Raw genomic sequence first — 19,025 nt, forward strand, 5'->3', positions numbered from 1 at the left:
CTACGAGTACTTATTGCAACATGACATACTTTCATGATACTTTATATTACATTAAATATCAGCATTTCTACAACTACATTTATCTTATTGTGGTGCACTTTACATCACATACACTCTAGCCCACAAATTGATTAATTTGATGCAGAAGCTTGTCTTAAGGAAATTTGTTAATTATGTTGAAATTATCAACTAGTACAATTTCTTTTCTTTATCGATAGGTACTTAAATATGAGATATGATTAGATCAGAATAAATTATATTGGCATTACCAACACTGATCAATATCCAATATCAGTATAAATGTTAACATTCACTAGTGAATGTTTATAAATTGTATACATTTAATAAATATGCCAACATTCACTTATGACTTTGGTGTACATTGACATTAACCAGTGATAGTCAGCACTCACCAATTGAGGACTCACACAGTAACATATACATATAATATTATTCTATACATTTTTGTCAACATTTTAATTATTGAATAATATTAAAAATAAATTTAATTTCAGGTTGATTTATTCAAACAGTACATTCCAAAGGCTTTTCAACATGGAAAAGAGATTATTTTAGATTGTGAAGTGCTTATGTATGACCACAAAACTAATAAACCTTTACCATTTGGTACCTTAGGAATTCATAAAGTATTTTTCTTTTATAAATGTGGCATTTAAAAGTTTAAATTATTCAGTTATTATATATATTTTTTTTTCATAGAAAAGTAAATTTGAAGACGCTAATCCTTGCCTGTTTGTTTTTGACTGTATGTATTACAATGGTGTATCACTATTAGATAGGTAAGGGAACACAAATACCGATACAATGGATTAATGTTTATAGTTAACTAATTTCCCTTATAAAAATGCTATCCTTTAAATGATTTACTGATACATGTACTTAACTGAAATACATTTTAACAGTATGGATGTCCACATGGGGAGATAATTTTAACTTGAAACAAAACAATCACTTTTAGTTTTAACCAATGTTTAGTTTTATATCATCAAAAATATTAAATTATTTAAATTTCATTGGCTATAAAAATAGCTTATAACACTGTTTATTTTTAGTATTTTTACTCTTGACTATTTTAACTTATAAATTCTTTGTGTTAAAAATATTATTAAAAATATATTTTAATGTTCAACACGTAGCTTTTTAAAATTAAAATTAAAATTAAAAACTTTATCGTTGATTTATTTAAAAAGGGTAATAAATATGTTAATAATATTTATTATTATTTATTTCAATGTTAATTTGCTGTAATTTCTTATCATCAATATGTTAAATATCACCCGTGTTTATTTAACTGACAATTCTGAGATTTTCCAGCTTATTAGTGTTTTGTCCATGATTCTAAAATAATGTATGCATAATATTATTTTAGAATAACCTATAAATAATAGTATTTAAGTAATATTTTATTATGTGATGTGGGAGGGGGAAGGAACTATAATATTATATAATATGTACTTGTAAAATTAATGATATGGAACAAAATAATAAATTTCAGAACAATTGTAGAACGAAGAAAAATTCTGATGCAGAATATGACTCCAATCAAGGGACATATCATGTTTTCAGAAGTTAAAGAGTTGCATGTCAGTATTATATATTAAAATATACTATACCATAAAATAATAATTGATGTCTACACATTTTTTGACATTTATTTTAGAACACTAAAGAACTTAAGTTAATGGTTGAACATGTATTGAAACAAGGCCTAGAAGGATTAGTATTAAAGGATCTAACTGTAAGTGTATTAATAACATACAATATAAAGTAAAATGTAATTTATTATTAATTAAAAATCTGATTTTTCTTTTGGTATAAACATTAATTTTAACATTTAAGTACTTATTAATGTATGGATTATATTTTAAAGAGCTCAAGGCAACAACCATGAGTGAATATAAGAGTACCAGGAATCTATGATAAATTATTGGATTCTAAACATTTTTATTTTATGAATAATTTATGTTGCATAAAATTTTTTCTACTTAAATCCTTGTTTCTGGTTTTTATTTTTGTGATAAATTCAATATTACAGTTTAAAAATGAATAGTTTTGTGGATAGTATTATCTAACTCTTAAATTTCATTGAGAATTCAATATTATATTATTCTTTGAATGTTATAAAAAATTGATTTTTTATGTATATCGCTTTTATAAATCTGCTATTGAAAACAGATATTATTTAAAGATATTTAATTACAAATACAAGTCTTATAGTAATGAAAAATATTTTTAGTTTTAAATTTAAATCCTATTTTCATGAATCTAATTTTTATTTTAGTACCTTAAAACTTTTAAGAGGATGATATTCATACTTTTTTTACTCTTAAAAATTAAAATGTAAATAGTGTTTTAAACTTGGTCGTTTGCCATGACATAATATCTAAGTATCTATACTTTATCCCACGAGAGCAGGTACACATCTCTTGATACAACTGATTCCGGCAATAGCAGGAGGTTAAATTTCATTCTCTTGGTTTTGCCACCCCCCCCCCCCCTGAACTTCTGAACATTTAACAATTGTTAGTAAATTGGCAAAATTTGTAGGAAATGTATGACGACTGACAGAAAAATGTATATCTTCTCTACTAGACCGGAGTATAGTTCATAATCTACAATTAGTTAAATAATATATTATAAAATAACTTATTAATATGTATTTTTGTTTATATTTTGTACATTTATTTTAATTTTAGGGAGTTTATGAGCCTGGAAAGCGACACTGGCAAAAAATAAAAAAAGACTATTTATTTGATGGATCAATGGCGGATAGCGCTGATCTTGTTGTTCTTGGTGCTTGGTTTGGTACTGGGAATAAAGGTACCTATATACTATGACCCAAATTTTAAATGAAACATTGATATTTATACTGTGTATTAAATAAACAGGTGGTATGATGTCCATATTTTTAATGGGTTGCTATAATGAAGCCAAAAAAAAATGGTGTACAGTGACAAAAGTACATGGTGGTCATGATGATAAAACACTAGAAAGATTACAGGTAAAGAAGAATTTAATTTAAGTTTTAGTGTAGTCACTTTGAAATATTGTAGTAGGTATATTATTGATTTGACGCCCATAAAGTGTTCTAGTCAGGGCCGGACTGGGTAGGCCCGGCCCACTATCCCAAATATAATAGCGGCCCTACTCACTGAGTCTCTGACTATAGGGGTAATTAGTTAAATATAATACAAATAACTAATTTATTTCAATAACTATATTATAATATCATGATAACAGTTTTAATGAAAGCAATGAAGAATTTTTTTATGATTTCCAAGACATCTTGAAAATCAACCTCTTCCAAAACTAGTTCTTCTCCTGACATCATTATAAAAGCCTCTGTTCTTGGTTCAATGACGAACATAATCTATTTTTTATTATCTTTAGTGCTAAATGTACGTTCACAGTTAACTTGACTGACTGATAAACTTAAGACAAATTCATATGCAGCATATAAATTTGAGTGAGCAGTAGAATGCATATTTAGTGAGTATAATAGTTTTTGAACGCAGATCAAACATTTAGAACGGTCATAATTTGATTTTGATGATTGTTTACATCCTTTAGTTAAAAAAAAATTATATTAAAACAATTAAATTAGGATAAAATTTAATTTAGTAACCAATTTTACTAATTTGAAAGTTGCACTTACCATTTTTTCCAAATTAATGTTAAATTCGTTCCATTCCAATGAAAAATTGAGATAGTATATCAGATAATATGAACGTATAATAATACCACGTTAATCTATTTTTAGCAAAACTATATGTTTATTTTTCCCAGGAAATGATTTATCGATACACGCTTGAGATTTGAAACGATACTGACTTATTATAACTTATAAATAATAATAACTATTATACATAATATTATACTAAACACTACGTCAAATTACGCGTAGGTGTGTCTATGTAGCCTATGTCTCATATCATATTATTATGTCAAATTACTATATTTTAATATTTACTTATCTACCGATATAATTGTACATAAACAGTAAGTTACAAGGCATCGGCCCAAAACCCATCCAAAGACAGCGGCCCACTGTCCTCTAGGACAGTAAACCACTGGGTCAGTTCGCCCCTGGTTCTAGTATAGGTTTATACAGTCATAAGGATGACGTCCCACTACATGCGTGTAAAAGTGTAGTATGTAGTATGTATTATTATTTTCATATTATTTTGTAACTGAAACATGGAATATTTATTGATAGATTCATCAATATTATCAAATATCAATGATTTAAAAGAAATAATTTCAGAATATTGTCCAGGAGCTCCTAAACCTCTAGAGTCCTGGGACACTGCTTTAATTTGCTTTATGGTAGGTATGCCACAGGTTGAGATATTAATATTATTTATTATCATTACAAAATAAAATATTAATTTTCATTAACTTTTTTTTGTTAAACTAAAATTAATTAAGTTAATAATTAATGGATATTATAATTTTGACATGTTTCTAGAACAATACTAGAATTTCCCTACTCATAGTTTATGATAGTAATAATATCAAATTTGTCATATTTGTCAATTAGTTTAGTTAGAGATATGTAATTTACCTGTAAAAAATTGTCAATAAAAGGATACCCACCCTACGTGTTACTTAAATGTACCAAATATTTGGTAATCTTAAATTTTATTTTGTTCACATTTTCAAATGAAATATAATGTATGGCCATTTCTATAATTTTCAAAACATTTATAGAAATCTATTAATTTAGCTCAAATAAAGGCTATTAGGCTAAAAAAAATTTATTCTATCGTAGTTGATAAACTAGTAAGTAAACAATAGCCTATGTATTGTTAAATATTAATTTTTATTTATTTAGGGTGAATTAAAAATGATCAAAATTAGTAAAGATCCAGAAAAAGTTCCAGAGTGGTTAAAATGCACTAAAACTATGATTCCTGATTTTGTAGCTGAAGATCCCAAAGTATGTATGAAGAATGCTTTGAAAATGGAAGTACTATATTGGTTTAAAAAAAATAATTTATTTATTTAAACATTTTTTAGCTTGAATAAAAAATATAATTTTATTAAAAAATATTAATTGAATAAAAAAAGATTAAGTTAGAATAAAAAATATAATTTAAGACAAAAATATAGTTAAATTAAAAAATATATTTTGAATAAAAAAGGCTGAGTAGAATAAAAATAAGATTTTAGATTTTTTATCAAATTAAAAGTTATTTTTATTAAATTCATATTTTTTTATCAAGTAAGGTATATATTTTTAATTCAATTCAAATTTTTACCAACAAATTTTTTAATCAAATTATATTTATGTTTAACCAATTTTCAATTTACTTATTTAAAAAAAAAAAAAACTAATGTTGGATAGTTAAAAAGTGGGGATCCAACAAATTCCAACAAGTGTCCAAAAATTTTCTAACAAGCCTGAGTAGAAATTGTTTTCGAAAAGTTTTAAGTACTTTGTAGTGTCAACTTCACATACCTGAATTACATATCATAAAAGTTTTTCATATTCAGTGACCTTAGTGTTCAATAATTAATAATGTTTGTTTTGCTTTTATGATTTATAATTTCAAAATTTTTGGAAATTTAAAATCTAGTTAATGAAAATTGTTTTGTTAAAAAACTTAAAGCTCTTTTGAATCAATGGCTTTCAAATTTGTCTCTAGGTTATTCCTTTGATTATTTATCCTACCTGATAATCATAAAAAACTGAATTACGTACTTTTTTTTCCAGAAAGTACATAAATTAGGTGTTTTATTTATAAGAATATAGGAAAATAATATTATAAAAGTACTTATTTATTTAACAACATAAGTTATTGTATGTGGTAATGAGAAAACTAAAAGTAATTTTTGGATTAATGTGTGTTTTATGTTAAAAATCAATCTTTGTTTAACAACAACAAAAATAATTTTTACTCTTATAATTTTAACTCTTGTTTATTATTACAGATTAATATTATACATAATAATTGCTTACAAAAGCAAATAAGTTTAATTGGCTTCATTCAATATTTTGCCAATATGTTAGTGCGAGGCTTGTTGTGAAAACCTAAAATTCTGAACACGTTTCTTGACATAAATATATTTATTTATTATTTAACTATAAAAATATATTTCTTTTAACTTTTTATATTATTTTTAGAAAATGCCAGTTTGGGAAATTTCAGGAGCAGAATTCTCTCAAGCTGAAGTGCACACTGCTAATGGTATATCAATTAGATTTCCTAGAGTAACTAAAATTAGAAATGACAAAGATTGGAAAACTGCTACATCATTAACTGAATTGCAAGTAAGTCGATACTTTATATAAATATAGGTGATTGTATTGTTTGAATATATTAACTTTTTTAAATTGTATATAATTAATATTTTAGAATTTATACGAAGCATCCAAAGAGACTAACAATTTAAATATTTTTTCAAACCTAAGCTCAGAAAAGAATACTAGTTCTGACAACGACTCCCAGTCATCACCCGATAAAAGAAAAAAAATTAAGGTACAGAAAATTATAAATTAAACAATTTTTTAAATTAATTAATGTAATATAGCATATATTTGAAATTTTCACTGTCGGTTAGAGAAACTTCAATTTAATACAGTATACAATATGCATTATAGATGTATGTTAATGATTTAAAGTTAATACAATCGTATATATATAAATAAAAACAAATATATTTATTATAATCAAACAGCTTATTGCATGTATCCTTTTAATTTTTTCTGTTTGTCTATGAACCCTAAGGATATATTATAATATTGATGTTGCTAACAATTTTTTTTTTATTTATTAAGATTAAAATGTCTCAACATATAACATGCTATATAAGTCAGTTTACAAATTAAGATTACAAGATATTCTATTACTGATTATAATTAGTTTAAAATATTGTGATAGGTATATACATTTAAAATTAGTATTTGTGGTGGTAAATTATAGTTGATCTTCGTCTTCGCATTGGTTTGGTGAAAACGTGGTTTTAAACGCCGATTTTTCGTTTTCATTCCTAAATTGTAAAACCGTGCGCCATTGGATGTTTTGAGTTTTGCATGAAAGTTTTGGAATTGTATTTTTATCCAGTCTTGGAGAAGGGGGATTCCTGTGTAATTGTGGATTTGTCTCTTCCTCATGAACCATGATGCTTTGAGATGTATCATTAAAAATTTGTTTTGAAGGATTTGGATTTTGTCTATTTTTGATGAGGAAGCTGCTGCCTAGATTGGGCATAAGTTATCAATGGTTGGATTATTGAGGTGCATAGTAAAATGGAGATTTAATTTGGAGGGTTGATTTTAAGTTAACTAGGGTATATAGTGTGTTTATTTTTGAATAGCCTTGAGTGAGCGGAAGTCGTTGACGGTTTTTACATTTACTTTTATTTTATCGTTCTTTGATGTGGCAGTAAAATCATTAATAATGACTTCCAAAATTTTAAGTCGAAACTGTGAGAATTTTGATGTAGGTATTGGTTATGAATAACGGTGGTATTTTAGGAGTGCTATTATTTGTTTGTGATTGAATATTGTAATTGTTTTTATTTTTTATTTGTGAAGTGCATTCATCGTCGTTGCAGTAGTCAATTCTTGATCGTTAATTACGATGGTATCGGATAATATCGCGTAGCGATTTGGTGTTGGGTTGATGGTACTTTTGGCTGGCAAGACGAAGGTTTTTGTCGTATTTCTCGGTTATCTGAGTTTACTGTCGGAGTTCAGAGTTGCTGGACCAGAATTTTCAGTGTCTGTGTGTATTACATTATTTTTCCTAATAGTTTTGCGTTCTATTTTAGAAGTTGATTTTTTTTCTGGTCTCATTTTATTAGTGTGTGCTTGGTTATTAGATGTGTTTAATGGGCTTTCGCCTGTAGGCACGGTTTGGTTTACGATGTGGTGATCATCTAGTGGACTTTATACCTAAGATATTATTGATATACATACATTACCAGTTTGATGGTGTACGGCGTAATTTCTGCGATATACTGTTATCGGTAGTTATTAAAAACAGTGCGTGGATGACGTGTGGTTTCCTCTACGGTATCCAGCACTAACTGTGCTAACAATTTTAGTTACATAAGTTAACAAAGTTCTAATATTATGCTTTACATTATAGTATATTATGTGACCCACAATTAAAAAACTTGTGCAATAACAATACGTTATTTTTATTCTAGAGATCTCTAGAAACAGCTGTTACAGAATCTTCTCCATTAAAAATGAATATTGATGTTCCTGCTAAAAGAGTTAAACTTTCTGATGAAAGCAGGCGGGTAAGATTTTTCATTTGTTAATAATTTTATATTTTATTATCAAAATATTATTTCGTGTTAAAGTACATTTTAGTAAATTATAATTGAATAATTTGCATTATCAAAATGTTTAACGCCAGTGGCGCACACTAATGGGTTTTTGGGTAGAAGATGCTGAATTTTTAGTGGGTGGGTTCAGGGTTGTTCCACTAGTCTCAAAATATCTATTGTGTTTGAAAATAAATTATAAATTAATACAGCCTATATTTATATGTATCTAGTGAGTATTTTATCCTCTATCCTTAATCTGTTACATCAGTCATCAAGTACTTAATAAATTATCCCACAGATGTTTATGAATTTTGTAAAAATGTGAACACATTTATGCAAATAAATATTTCCTTAAAGTATTTTTGCTAATTTTTAATTGCTGTAAGAACAAACAAAGGACTCATGTTTTTCTAAAAATTGTTATCTTTATAATCATTAATCATACTTAAAAATAAAAGCAATTAAATATGTTTAGATAGCATGCTAACATATTTTGAAAATTGTATCATGTCTAATGCATAATAATTATATGTATAAATAATTGGTAAATATTAAATTTTATTAATTTTTAAATTACAACAAAATAATAAAATTGATTTTTTCAAAAACTTGTTTTACTTAAGAACGTTTGTTTTCCCCTTATTTTAGATTCTGAGCAGGTTGATATTTTCTTGATTATTTTGTAAATTATTGAGAATTTTTATTTTTGACTTTCCAAAAGTACCAACTAGATTTGGGTTTTTTTTTTTATCAGAAACCACTTTTAAAGTTAAAAATACGTTGTTTATTTTAATTTTTATTACTATTTTATTATTAATGTAAGATAGATAACACAAAAATGTTTTTAGTTGGGAATATAAATTGAACTAAAGAAAAATGTATATATTTATTTATTTATTATAAGATTTAAAGAGTGCATTTTTACAATTTAGTTTTAAATTTAATACATTATAATATACTGTAGATAATGATATTAATTAAAAATGCTTCGAAAATTGGAACTTAGAGAATATTGAGCGAAGACCTAACTAGTCTTGTTTTTAAAACAATTTGGTGGGTGGTATATTTTCCATTCAACATGGTACCCTTATTTATTTTTGAGTGTGTGCCATTGGACATTAACCCATACACAGTTTACAATATTAGTGTATGTTTGTATTTTGTAATTTTTACTTTTAGCGTTTGCCTGATTTATTCACTGGAATCCGTGTTGTTGTGCCAGATTCGATTTCTAAAAATATTTTTTTACGATATTTTATTGCGTATCCTTTTTAAACCGTTACCTATTTATGCCTGTTACATTTATTTCTTACGTAGGTAGGTACCTATACAATATAACGATTACTGGATAAATATAGAATTAATATGTAAGATGTATAGGTATGTAGAATATATGAGATTTTCTGTGTACCTACGTCCTACTGCATGCCAGCATCCGGAACTACAAAAATCCTACATTATATACATATTATGTTTTGAATATCGATCACAGTGTGTACATTTAGTAGCTATTAAGTTATAAATAGTTACTTTTACAATTGCATTCGCTGTGAATGAACGTTCTCAAAACTTGTTTCTGTACATAATGAACCAATTGAATTATTAGTATGAATAAGATTAATTAAATTTGAATTTTTATTCATACAATAATGTCTATTTTTGTTTTTATTACTTAAAATTATTTTAAACAACCAATTGTAGTTCGAACGAAGAACCAAACCCGGAGACTTGGAAATTTATCATTTCGATTTAAAAAAAACCAGTTTGCGTATAGAATATACCTAATATATGTAGATTTATAATGATAATAATTATTATTATTATTTATAATATATTTTATAATAAATATATTATTCATTACAGGCATAATATTGAATTCAGTTTTCTAAATATACCCAAAACTCTCTACATAACAATTTTTTTTTTTTATGGTACGATAAAATTTCCATTAAACAAGCGTTTCTATCTTGTGAATAAATTTCGTATTAATATTACACAGTTAATTTAAAAAGGATTGAATACATTTTAAATTAGGTATTGTAACTTATTATAATATCACTCGTCGGTCAGACATATGAATATATGATAATGCCCAATGGCGTGTTTGGAAGTATGGTGCGCTAGTACCCTATAAGTACCTAATACTATAATACAATTAAGTAGCTTTTCATTTCAAATAACATTTTACAACACACAGACATAATATAATAAGTCTACATAGGTGACGTAGTCAAAACATGATTTGTACAATGTTAATGCTAAAAAGCGAGGGGGTGTTTAATTTAATATCATACATTTGTATATTGTTTGTAAAACTTAAGCCCCTAAAAAAATTTAAGTGACTTATAATTGCGCGTCTCGCGGTAAAAATATCTACTGAATTGTGACCCATTAAATTTATTTTTATTTTTTTATTTTTTTTAATTTGTTTTATGGCAGTTGTGAAAAAATATTTGATATTTTTTTAATAAATTCGAATTATTTAATTTGTTGTTGTTATTATTAAACAGTCAACAGGAATAATATATGATAAAAACTGCTTAAAACGATTAACAATAAAACATTAATACTATAATAATATGTACTATGATAACATATGCTATAAACTTAAATATCATGATTCTCGATCATTTGATCATCGCCATTAATGAATGCGCTACAATGATACTGAAAGCAAATGATTGTATGATAGAATTGGCACTTCTTAAAATAGTAAATATTATAATCGGGCCACAACTCGAATACAACGTATAAAAATCTGGCCTGCATTCGGGTTAGTTATTTCTTCGAATCCTTACAAATTACAATAATATAACTATAATATGTATCCAAAATTTTACTTTTAACACTTGCTTTATATTATATTATTTATTTTATTTTCACGAATATTTTATTAATGTTTCATGTTACATAGTAAAATAATTAGCGTAACGTGTGATTAAAATAAAAATTCATTATTGGTTTAAGTATTGCCATTGATTCGTATAATAATATGTATAATCAATGGTATTATTATATACATAATTTTTTGGTTAGTTATTTAGTAACCCCAGTTTTTAAACCTCAAACACTCAAGGCGTGCATTAATGGAATTCAAAATTTGACGCCCCGTGTAATTGAGGTAACCCTCACATATACACGATTAGAATACCAAACCGTTAAATAGGAGAAGTAAATATGTAAATTAATGAAAAGTAAAATAAGCGGGTATGTGGGTAACGCTCAGCTATAGAGTATAGGTACAACTAGTTGTCTAGAGAGTCACTGTAATGATTGTCAGCCTAAAATATTTCTTATTCAATTTTATGATATTATGGTGATTAAAGTAATTTATTTTGTTATTAGGCATTAATACTACCGATAGTAAGGTAGGTTAAATTAATGTTTGGCGAAAAAATTGCATTTAAAAATATCATAATATAATAGAATTTATGTAAATCGCATACAATATATAATAATGTAGTCTTAAGTGAACCTATCCATGAATAATATTTTTAAATTGCAACAAAATCACTAAAATCGTTATTCTTGGTTTTAGTATCTATATGATTTCGTCCAAATTCAAACTTAAAATATCTGTAAAAAATAGGTATATTGAACATTTTATAATTTTATGACTACAAAATAATTTTATAATTTTTGTGATTTTGATAAATTTCAACACTTTAATGTTAAAGACTTATATAAAAAAAAAACAATCACGCCTAAATAGATCTTTAATATTTATGTTTTGCTTCTATAACAACTTATAAAGGAACCTTCATTAAATTTTCAAGTTTTTTGACCTAACGATTAATTTTTATTGACATTTATAGAATAAAATATTTTGATATTGTAACTAATATTGACAATGAAAAATTATTTTGTTTAAATTTTATTTTTCTTAATACAAAAATGTAGCTACGGAGGTACACCTTTAAATTCAACGGATGAATTATCACCAACGCATATTATAATTACAAAAACAGAGCACAATCGATCATCTAAAGTAAGTGTTAAATGTTAATACTTATTATACTTAAATACGTAATAAATAATCAGTTTAAAATTTTTAAATACGTTTATTACTAATTACTGATACTTAGTATTTTAGGTTTTGTGTGTAGCGATAAATGTATTGTGTTTGTAAACATATTAATTATTTTAAATGTATTGTGTCACCAACACTTGGGTAGTTTACATGCACCAATTTTTGACACTATTACATTTTCTGATGAAAATAGAAACTTATTGAAGCTTTCGGAAAGTCAAATTTTAATATTTAAAGTGGAGTTTGAAAACTCCAGGAAAAAACAAAATTAATGAATAATGAAAATTTTTACGCAAAACTAATCTTTGGAGAAATCCATTTTATTTAACTCAAAACCTAATAACCTTAGACACTTGAAATTTTCAAGTTTGTAGGAATACAAATATAGTTAGACCCATACATTATGTTTTCTTTATTCTTATTAATTCATTACACAAAGAGTTTTGTAATACTCGCATATTATATATCCAAAGGAATAACAATTACCTATATTTCCCTATTGTGACATTATTGCACCAAAAAATTTTAATATATATAATAATTAATAAGTTTTGAAGCTCATCAGGCCAATTATTTTTATTAATATGTTTTTTTTAATTGAAAAAGTTAACTTATAAATATTATAAAATATAAAATGATACATTTTCGAAAATAAATAGTTAATTTTAACGGAGAAGAAGTTATTCTCTTTAAGCTTCAATCCCTCAACGTACCAGCCCAGACAACAATTTTATAACTTTGATGTTAAAATAAAATTATTTTCTTTTAACTTACCTATCTTGAAATATCTTCAATGAGCATCGTTAAGATTCTTAGATCATTAAAGAATATTCTATGATAAATATTATATTATCAATGTTTTGATTAGTTGAAGAAAACATTGTTATTACATTAAAATTGCGGGTATCTAATTTAATAGTATAAATGTCTCAACGAACCAGTGTTAATACTGTTCGAAGAAGTGGTTAAAGGGGATGTCTTATTAGCGCCATGACGCCATCGGTGCTAGGGGGACTGAGTTACTTCCGTATCCCACCACATTGATAGTAAAAATTCATCCGAGCTGTATTATAACGAACAATATTATTTCACGTCTGTTAAATTAGAAACCGCTGATGGAAGAGGAGGAGGATGAGAAGAAGAAGAAAAAGAAGAATCTGAGTGCCACCGCCGTGTGCGCACAATGGTTTTGGGACAGCATTCGAAACGGAAAACTATTGCCCCCAGAAAACTACCAATAATACAAATCGAGTTTTACTCTGCCTCGCACCAGTGTATTTTTGTTTGTTTATTATTATTATCATCGTGGTTTCTTCAACCATTCGAATTATCGGTGAATATAATAAACTTATTTTACATAATATTATGTTGTCATTAGTGTCACATTGTATACACCTGCCGTACAAACACGATTTAATATAATACCTGTGTCCGTAAAATAATTAATTTATGTGACATATTATATTATATGACTGCATATCAGTATATCACTGTACATTATAGGCACTATGATGTCATCAGGTCGACAATGTGCGTTATTATTTCGTCCGTGGGCAATACTGTGCACATATAACTCACAATAACGCGATGCAGCAGCAAAAAACAAATTGGAAACGAAATAATAATATAATTTGGACCATGCCGCGATAATAATATTATACTGTTATTTTCGTTTACGTAAAAACATTATTGTATCGGACGGGTGTAAGGTTCGCGATAAGATGGATAAACTGCCAAGTTTCCGTTTCATTGTGATTTTTTCAATTTATCTTGAAGTTTCTGGTGATCAATTTTGTTTTGTCGGCTCGGAATCATCACTGCCTATATCTTGTATCACTCCTGACCGTACTGGATCTGTAATACTCTGTATAATAATACACGCCGTTCGAAATAACTGTTGTCAGACTTAATAAGTATTAAAATTTAATACCATATAAATAAGTACATAGTGTTAAACGCGTTGCGTTTGCGACGGTCTAATGGTGTAAGAGGGCGCCGCATGGCCATTTGTTTTTTCGTCTTACAAACCTACAATATTATGGCAAATTTTCCTTATGTCACAGTAATACGTTTTACTCTGTAATTTGTTAAATTAGAGTGAATGTACCTCTTATACAATTTAAAGGTAAAAATATTATCTAGAGCATCTCAGAAGATTTTATTGATGTTATTATTTTATTAGGTAACAAAACAAAGTCCGCGGCTTCTATGGTCATTGGACGTATATTCAGAGGCGTATTTAGGCACAGGCCCTATAGGCCCGGGCCTAGAGCGGCAGCATTGGAGGGCGGCAAATTTCAACAATTTTTTTTTACAAAATTAGAAAAAGTATTTTTCATTTGATGAAATCAAACTCAACTAATTTTTGTTCGCTCAAAATTAATCATACTATTATATCTACATATATCTCAATGTATCTTTTTTAATAAAATATTATAATATAATAAATTGTATATTTAAATACGTTTTAGAAATAATTGTTGGAAGGATGGTGGTGGGAGGAAGGCGGAGAATTGGAAAGTGCCTAGAGGCGGAAAAACCTTAAATACGCCACTGCGTATATTATATTATACAGCATTATACATGATTAGAAATTTTTATACATAAATAAAAGAAAAAGTCGTTTTGTTAATATAGATTAAATTTTGTTGAGTAGTCCTGTGCTGTGAAGAAATTCCGGAGTCGTTGTGAGATTGATCTGCTCGGGACTGAGTGATTCGGAGGGCTGGTCTGGAAGGTTCAATTTTCTCCTTTCTTTTTTGTATAGCATTGTCATTCCATCATGAGGATGTGTTTGACAGTAAGAGAGGATCGACAGTATATAGGTACATTTAGGGGATAATTAAGTTTAGTAGCACTTACAATACTTTTTTGAGTATGAAGTAAGTTTGACATGACCATTTTTAAATGGTTTTTTTGTCTGTACATTTTAAAAATATCATAATTTACTAAAAAAATAATAATTTAAATAAAATCCTTTAAATTTTATAAGATGTAAATTTAAACTAATATTAAAAATCACAGAGTAAAATGTACTATTGTGAACGTAACATTTGCCATGTTCTACATATTGTGTGTTTTTAAGGAGACAACATATTATATGTCCAATCCGCGTGACGTCCCTTAATCAGTTAAAAAATTAATTTGTTTAAAACATTTTAACTTGCCTACTTAGTTGAATTGATTTTGTTAAAATAACTTAGATTTTTCAGTCAATATAAAAATAATTCATCAAGCTTAAAAATATATTTTATACAGTTTTAAAAATGAAAATAAACTAACAGGTACCTATACTATTATCTGTTATTACTTATTATCAGGGCTAGGATTTGTATGCAATAAACAATTGTATGTGCATTTTAATTTCTATCTTAGATTTTATATTGGCCATCATACTTGTATTAATTGTGTTTATCTTTCTCCGTCTAACTATTCAATTTTTAATCGCATACCTATCGTACCATATATAGGTTTGTATTAATAAAAATAAAATTTTTGTTTGACAAAAAAACCAAGTTTTATACTTTAATCAGCAGAGCTAGAATTAAATATGAAATATTAATATTAAATTATAAATATCAATTACCAAATATACTATAAAACATGAACTTTTCGCATTCTTATAATCGAAATAGGTATGCAATAATATTTATTTTATTATATTATTTATAATTTATTGCATTAATATGCATTTTATCCAAAATATGCAAAAACATGCAAAATAAAAACACCACCGTTTATCTCATCATGAGGTGATTCGTGGACATTGCTGACAAAATCAATAATCAGAAGTCGCAAAAAAAACAAGTTGTTGCTTAACAATCCTAGCCCTGCTTATTATATATAATAAACGCCTAGTTTTCATATGCACGCCTATACATAAATTTAATATTATATTATACTATACCGTACCGTCTACAATAAGAGACACTTACAGAAAAAAATGTCAGTGAGTATAATTTGGTATACCTAATTATAATATATGTAATGAAGAATAAAATAAGCAATACATACTAAATTAATACCAATTATGCTGATTTTAATTTTTTTTCTAAAATAAAAGTAGATATTCTGAATAAAATCGACACAAATTGTTTGTACCTTTTTTAACTTTTAATTAGTAAGTACCAAATTGGTACTATTACTACTAATAATAAAAATAATAAATATTTTTTACGTTTATGAACCTACGACATCCATTTTTTCAACTTTGTGGTTTAACTACTCTTAATTTTGTAAAAATAGTGGAAATATTTTTAATCACTTTCAGATTCAGTTTCTCAAAACGAACATTTTCTTTTGAAAAAATATCCATGTCGCGTTTAACATTGTTTAACTGAATTTATGCCAAAAACACTTTTTGGGTAATAGTTAGCTAAAAATTCTTCGATAACAAAATCGAGAGCGAAATAGTTTATAAAATGTTTAGTGGTTACAAATGTATAATATTGTGTGTTATTGTAAATGTACAATAATACATTATCAAACCTCATTGAGTGCGTTACCACTCTCTGGTGCCACCGTGTTAACATTGCCGCATATTCATATTATGTCAAGTGTCAGCTTAAATCATCTATATGAAATCTGCTCTATAAGCTGATTCACCTATACTAACTTACCTTTTTAATATACTATAGTACTATACTACCCAGTACCCGTATTTATAAATATCTATCTATCTATTATAGTTTTATGTTAATCTTATCTGTCCATTATCGCGTCGATTAAAACATTTTCTAGTTTTTGTTCTGTGAAACAGTGAAGCATCCTACAATACTATTTCCTACTCATATATTTAATTGTGTTTGTGATTCAATTACATACGAACGTATTCGTTTCGTAAACGTATTGTCTCATCAACGTCTTTGAATTATATAATGCCTTAATACACGAAATAACTATGCATCAAGGTCTTATAATAATTATCTATTAATAATTTTAAATAATAATATTATGTACAATTAATATTTATACTTTAGGATAATAGAAGTATAGAAATATCATTGATTATAAAAATTATATAAATAATAAAATAATATGTTGTATATATGTAAGTTATTAACTTCTCCGAGTTATTTTCGAGAATTTACCCCCTCCCCCTCTGAATATCGGACACCTCTAAATAACGGACAAAATTACGACGACCGAGAGTTTCTAGTATTTAGAGGTTTCACTGTATTTTTTTGATGGGCAAGTTCATAATTTTTTTTAACTCAGTTAAGTTAAGTTAAATTTAAATTTAAATCAAGTTAATGTTAAGAGTTAATTAAAAATGTTCTATCAATTGAATTAAGTTAAGAGTTAACCAAAATTTAATATTAACTTTTTAACTCAAGTTAAGTTAAAAAAAGTTTCTTGTTTTCTTATAGGTAAAATAAAAATAATCGGTACCTAAAATCGTTCATGTTATTAGACCAAAGAACTATTACTATTTTATGTGTGCAAAAGCTAACAGTACACAGTTTGTTAGCATACTTATAACCATATAAAATGTGTACCTACCAGCAATTTTTATTCCTACAATAGTTCACAAAATTAAATTAAATTAACTTAACTTGTTTAAATGTAAAATTAACTCAAGTTAATTAAAAGTTAATTCAAAAGCTCCTAAAGTTATTAATTAAGTTAATAAACATAAAAAAAAATAACTTATTAAGTTAAAAAGTTAAATTAACTTAACTTTAACTTATTAACGCGTTAATGCCCAGCCTTGCTGTTTAGTATATAGGTACGCCTTTATTAAATTAGATGCAAAAGTATCGATAATCTCATTAATAATTTTTTTTCTATATTTATTAAAGCTATAGATCACTGAATTTGTTTTAGACCATAATCGTCCTAACTCCTGATGTATGTTTTTATTCTCCGCATACGCCAAAAGCTCGTACATGTACGTTTGCACACCTCATCTATATTTCCCCTATATATTTATATAAACACATACCTATATAAGTATAAATTATTTTACGAGACAATTTTATTTTTTATGCTAATATTTGGATTTAAATTGGGATGGGCTGAAGAATAAAAATGAGCAAGGGGGGACTAAAAACGTCTGTGTGGTGCTTAGACCGTTATATCACCTCCCTCCTAGTTATACGTCGATGACAACTGATTATGGATACAATATATAATATACATTTACAATTTTTTGTCGATAAAATATTTTTACCCCTATCAAAATACTTGAAAATTGATTACAAAGTTTCTCATAAGTTATTCTTATAGTGATTAAAAAATTATAAGAATACATGGGCACAATTTTTTTTATTAGCATTTGAAGTTCAAATATTGACAAAAATTCGTCAAAACCATGAATATTTTTTTTGTGTCTGTCATCACGTTTTGGGGCAGTAAAAGTGCTTCGATTTTTGACTTCAGTATCTCGTTCGATCAGAAAGTGAATCTAGTTGGTACTTTGAGCCTTTGATGGCTCAAAACTAGAAAATATTCAATATTTTTCTAAATAATTGGGATAAACACACTAAAAATTATGGGAAAAACAGGAAATTTTATATCTACCGTCAGTTTTCGACAAAATCGATTTTGATTTTTGATGTAACTTTAAAACAAATGACCATTGATACATGATATTTTCACTGAATGTTTATATAAGTATATTCTATCCACCATGAATTTTCAAAAAATTTTGACTTAAGTTAAACTATTCATAGGTATATGCAATTTTCGA

General features: G+C 26.6%; 1 protein-coding gene across 3 annotated transcripts in view; it reads left to right on the forward strand.

Moving 5' to 3' along the window:
- Positions 1-14,782, forward strand: part of DNAlig3 (DNA ligase 3) — a 42,012-nt gene extending 27,230 nt beyond the window's left edge. Inside the window, exons 9-22 of one of the 3 annotated variants that reach the window (XR_016189388.1) lie at positions 516-647; positions 721-800; positions 1,517-1,604; positions 1,682-1,759; positions 2,718-2,841; positions 2,910-3,022; positions 4,856-4,960; positions 6,149-6,295; positions 6,381-6,503; positions 8,179-8,274; positions 9,484-9,566; positions 12,205-12,292; positions 13,441-13,667; positions 14,517-14,782. Coding sequence is in view for 1 of the 3 variants with exons in the window: in XM_089215926.1 (XP_089072052.1) it covers positions 516-647; positions 721-800; positions 1,517-1,604; positions 1,682-1,759; positions 2,718-2,841; positions 2,910-3,022; positions 4,856-4,960; positions 6,149-6,295; positions 6,381-6,503; positions 8,179-8,274; positions 9,484-9,566; positions 12,205-12,292; positions 13,441-13,575 (1,392 nt within the window). In the remaining 2 variants the exon portion in view is untranslated. Of the gene's footprint in view, positions 1-515; positions 648-720; positions 801-1,516; positions 1,605-1,681; positions 1,760-2,717; positions 2,842-2,909; positions 3,023-4,855; positions 4,961-6,148; positions 6,296-6,380; positions 6,504-8,178; positions 8,275-9,483; positions 9,567-12,204; positions 12,293-13,440; positions 13,696-14,516 lie in introns of those variants that run through there. The other 2 variants (XM_089215926.1, XR_016189389.1) reach the window with 2 other exon arrangements.
- Positions 14,783-19,025: the final 4,243 nt, after the last annotated feature.

This window comes from Diuraphis noxia, unplaced genomic scaffold, assembly GCF_037042655.1.
Source record: "Diuraphis noxia isolate RWA-SAM2 unplaced genomic scaffold, SU_Dnox_SAM2 contig0001, whole genome shotgun sequence".
Lineage (NCBI taxonomy): Eukaryota > Metazoa > Arthropoda > Insecta > Hemiptera > Aphididae > Diuraphis > Diuraphis noxia.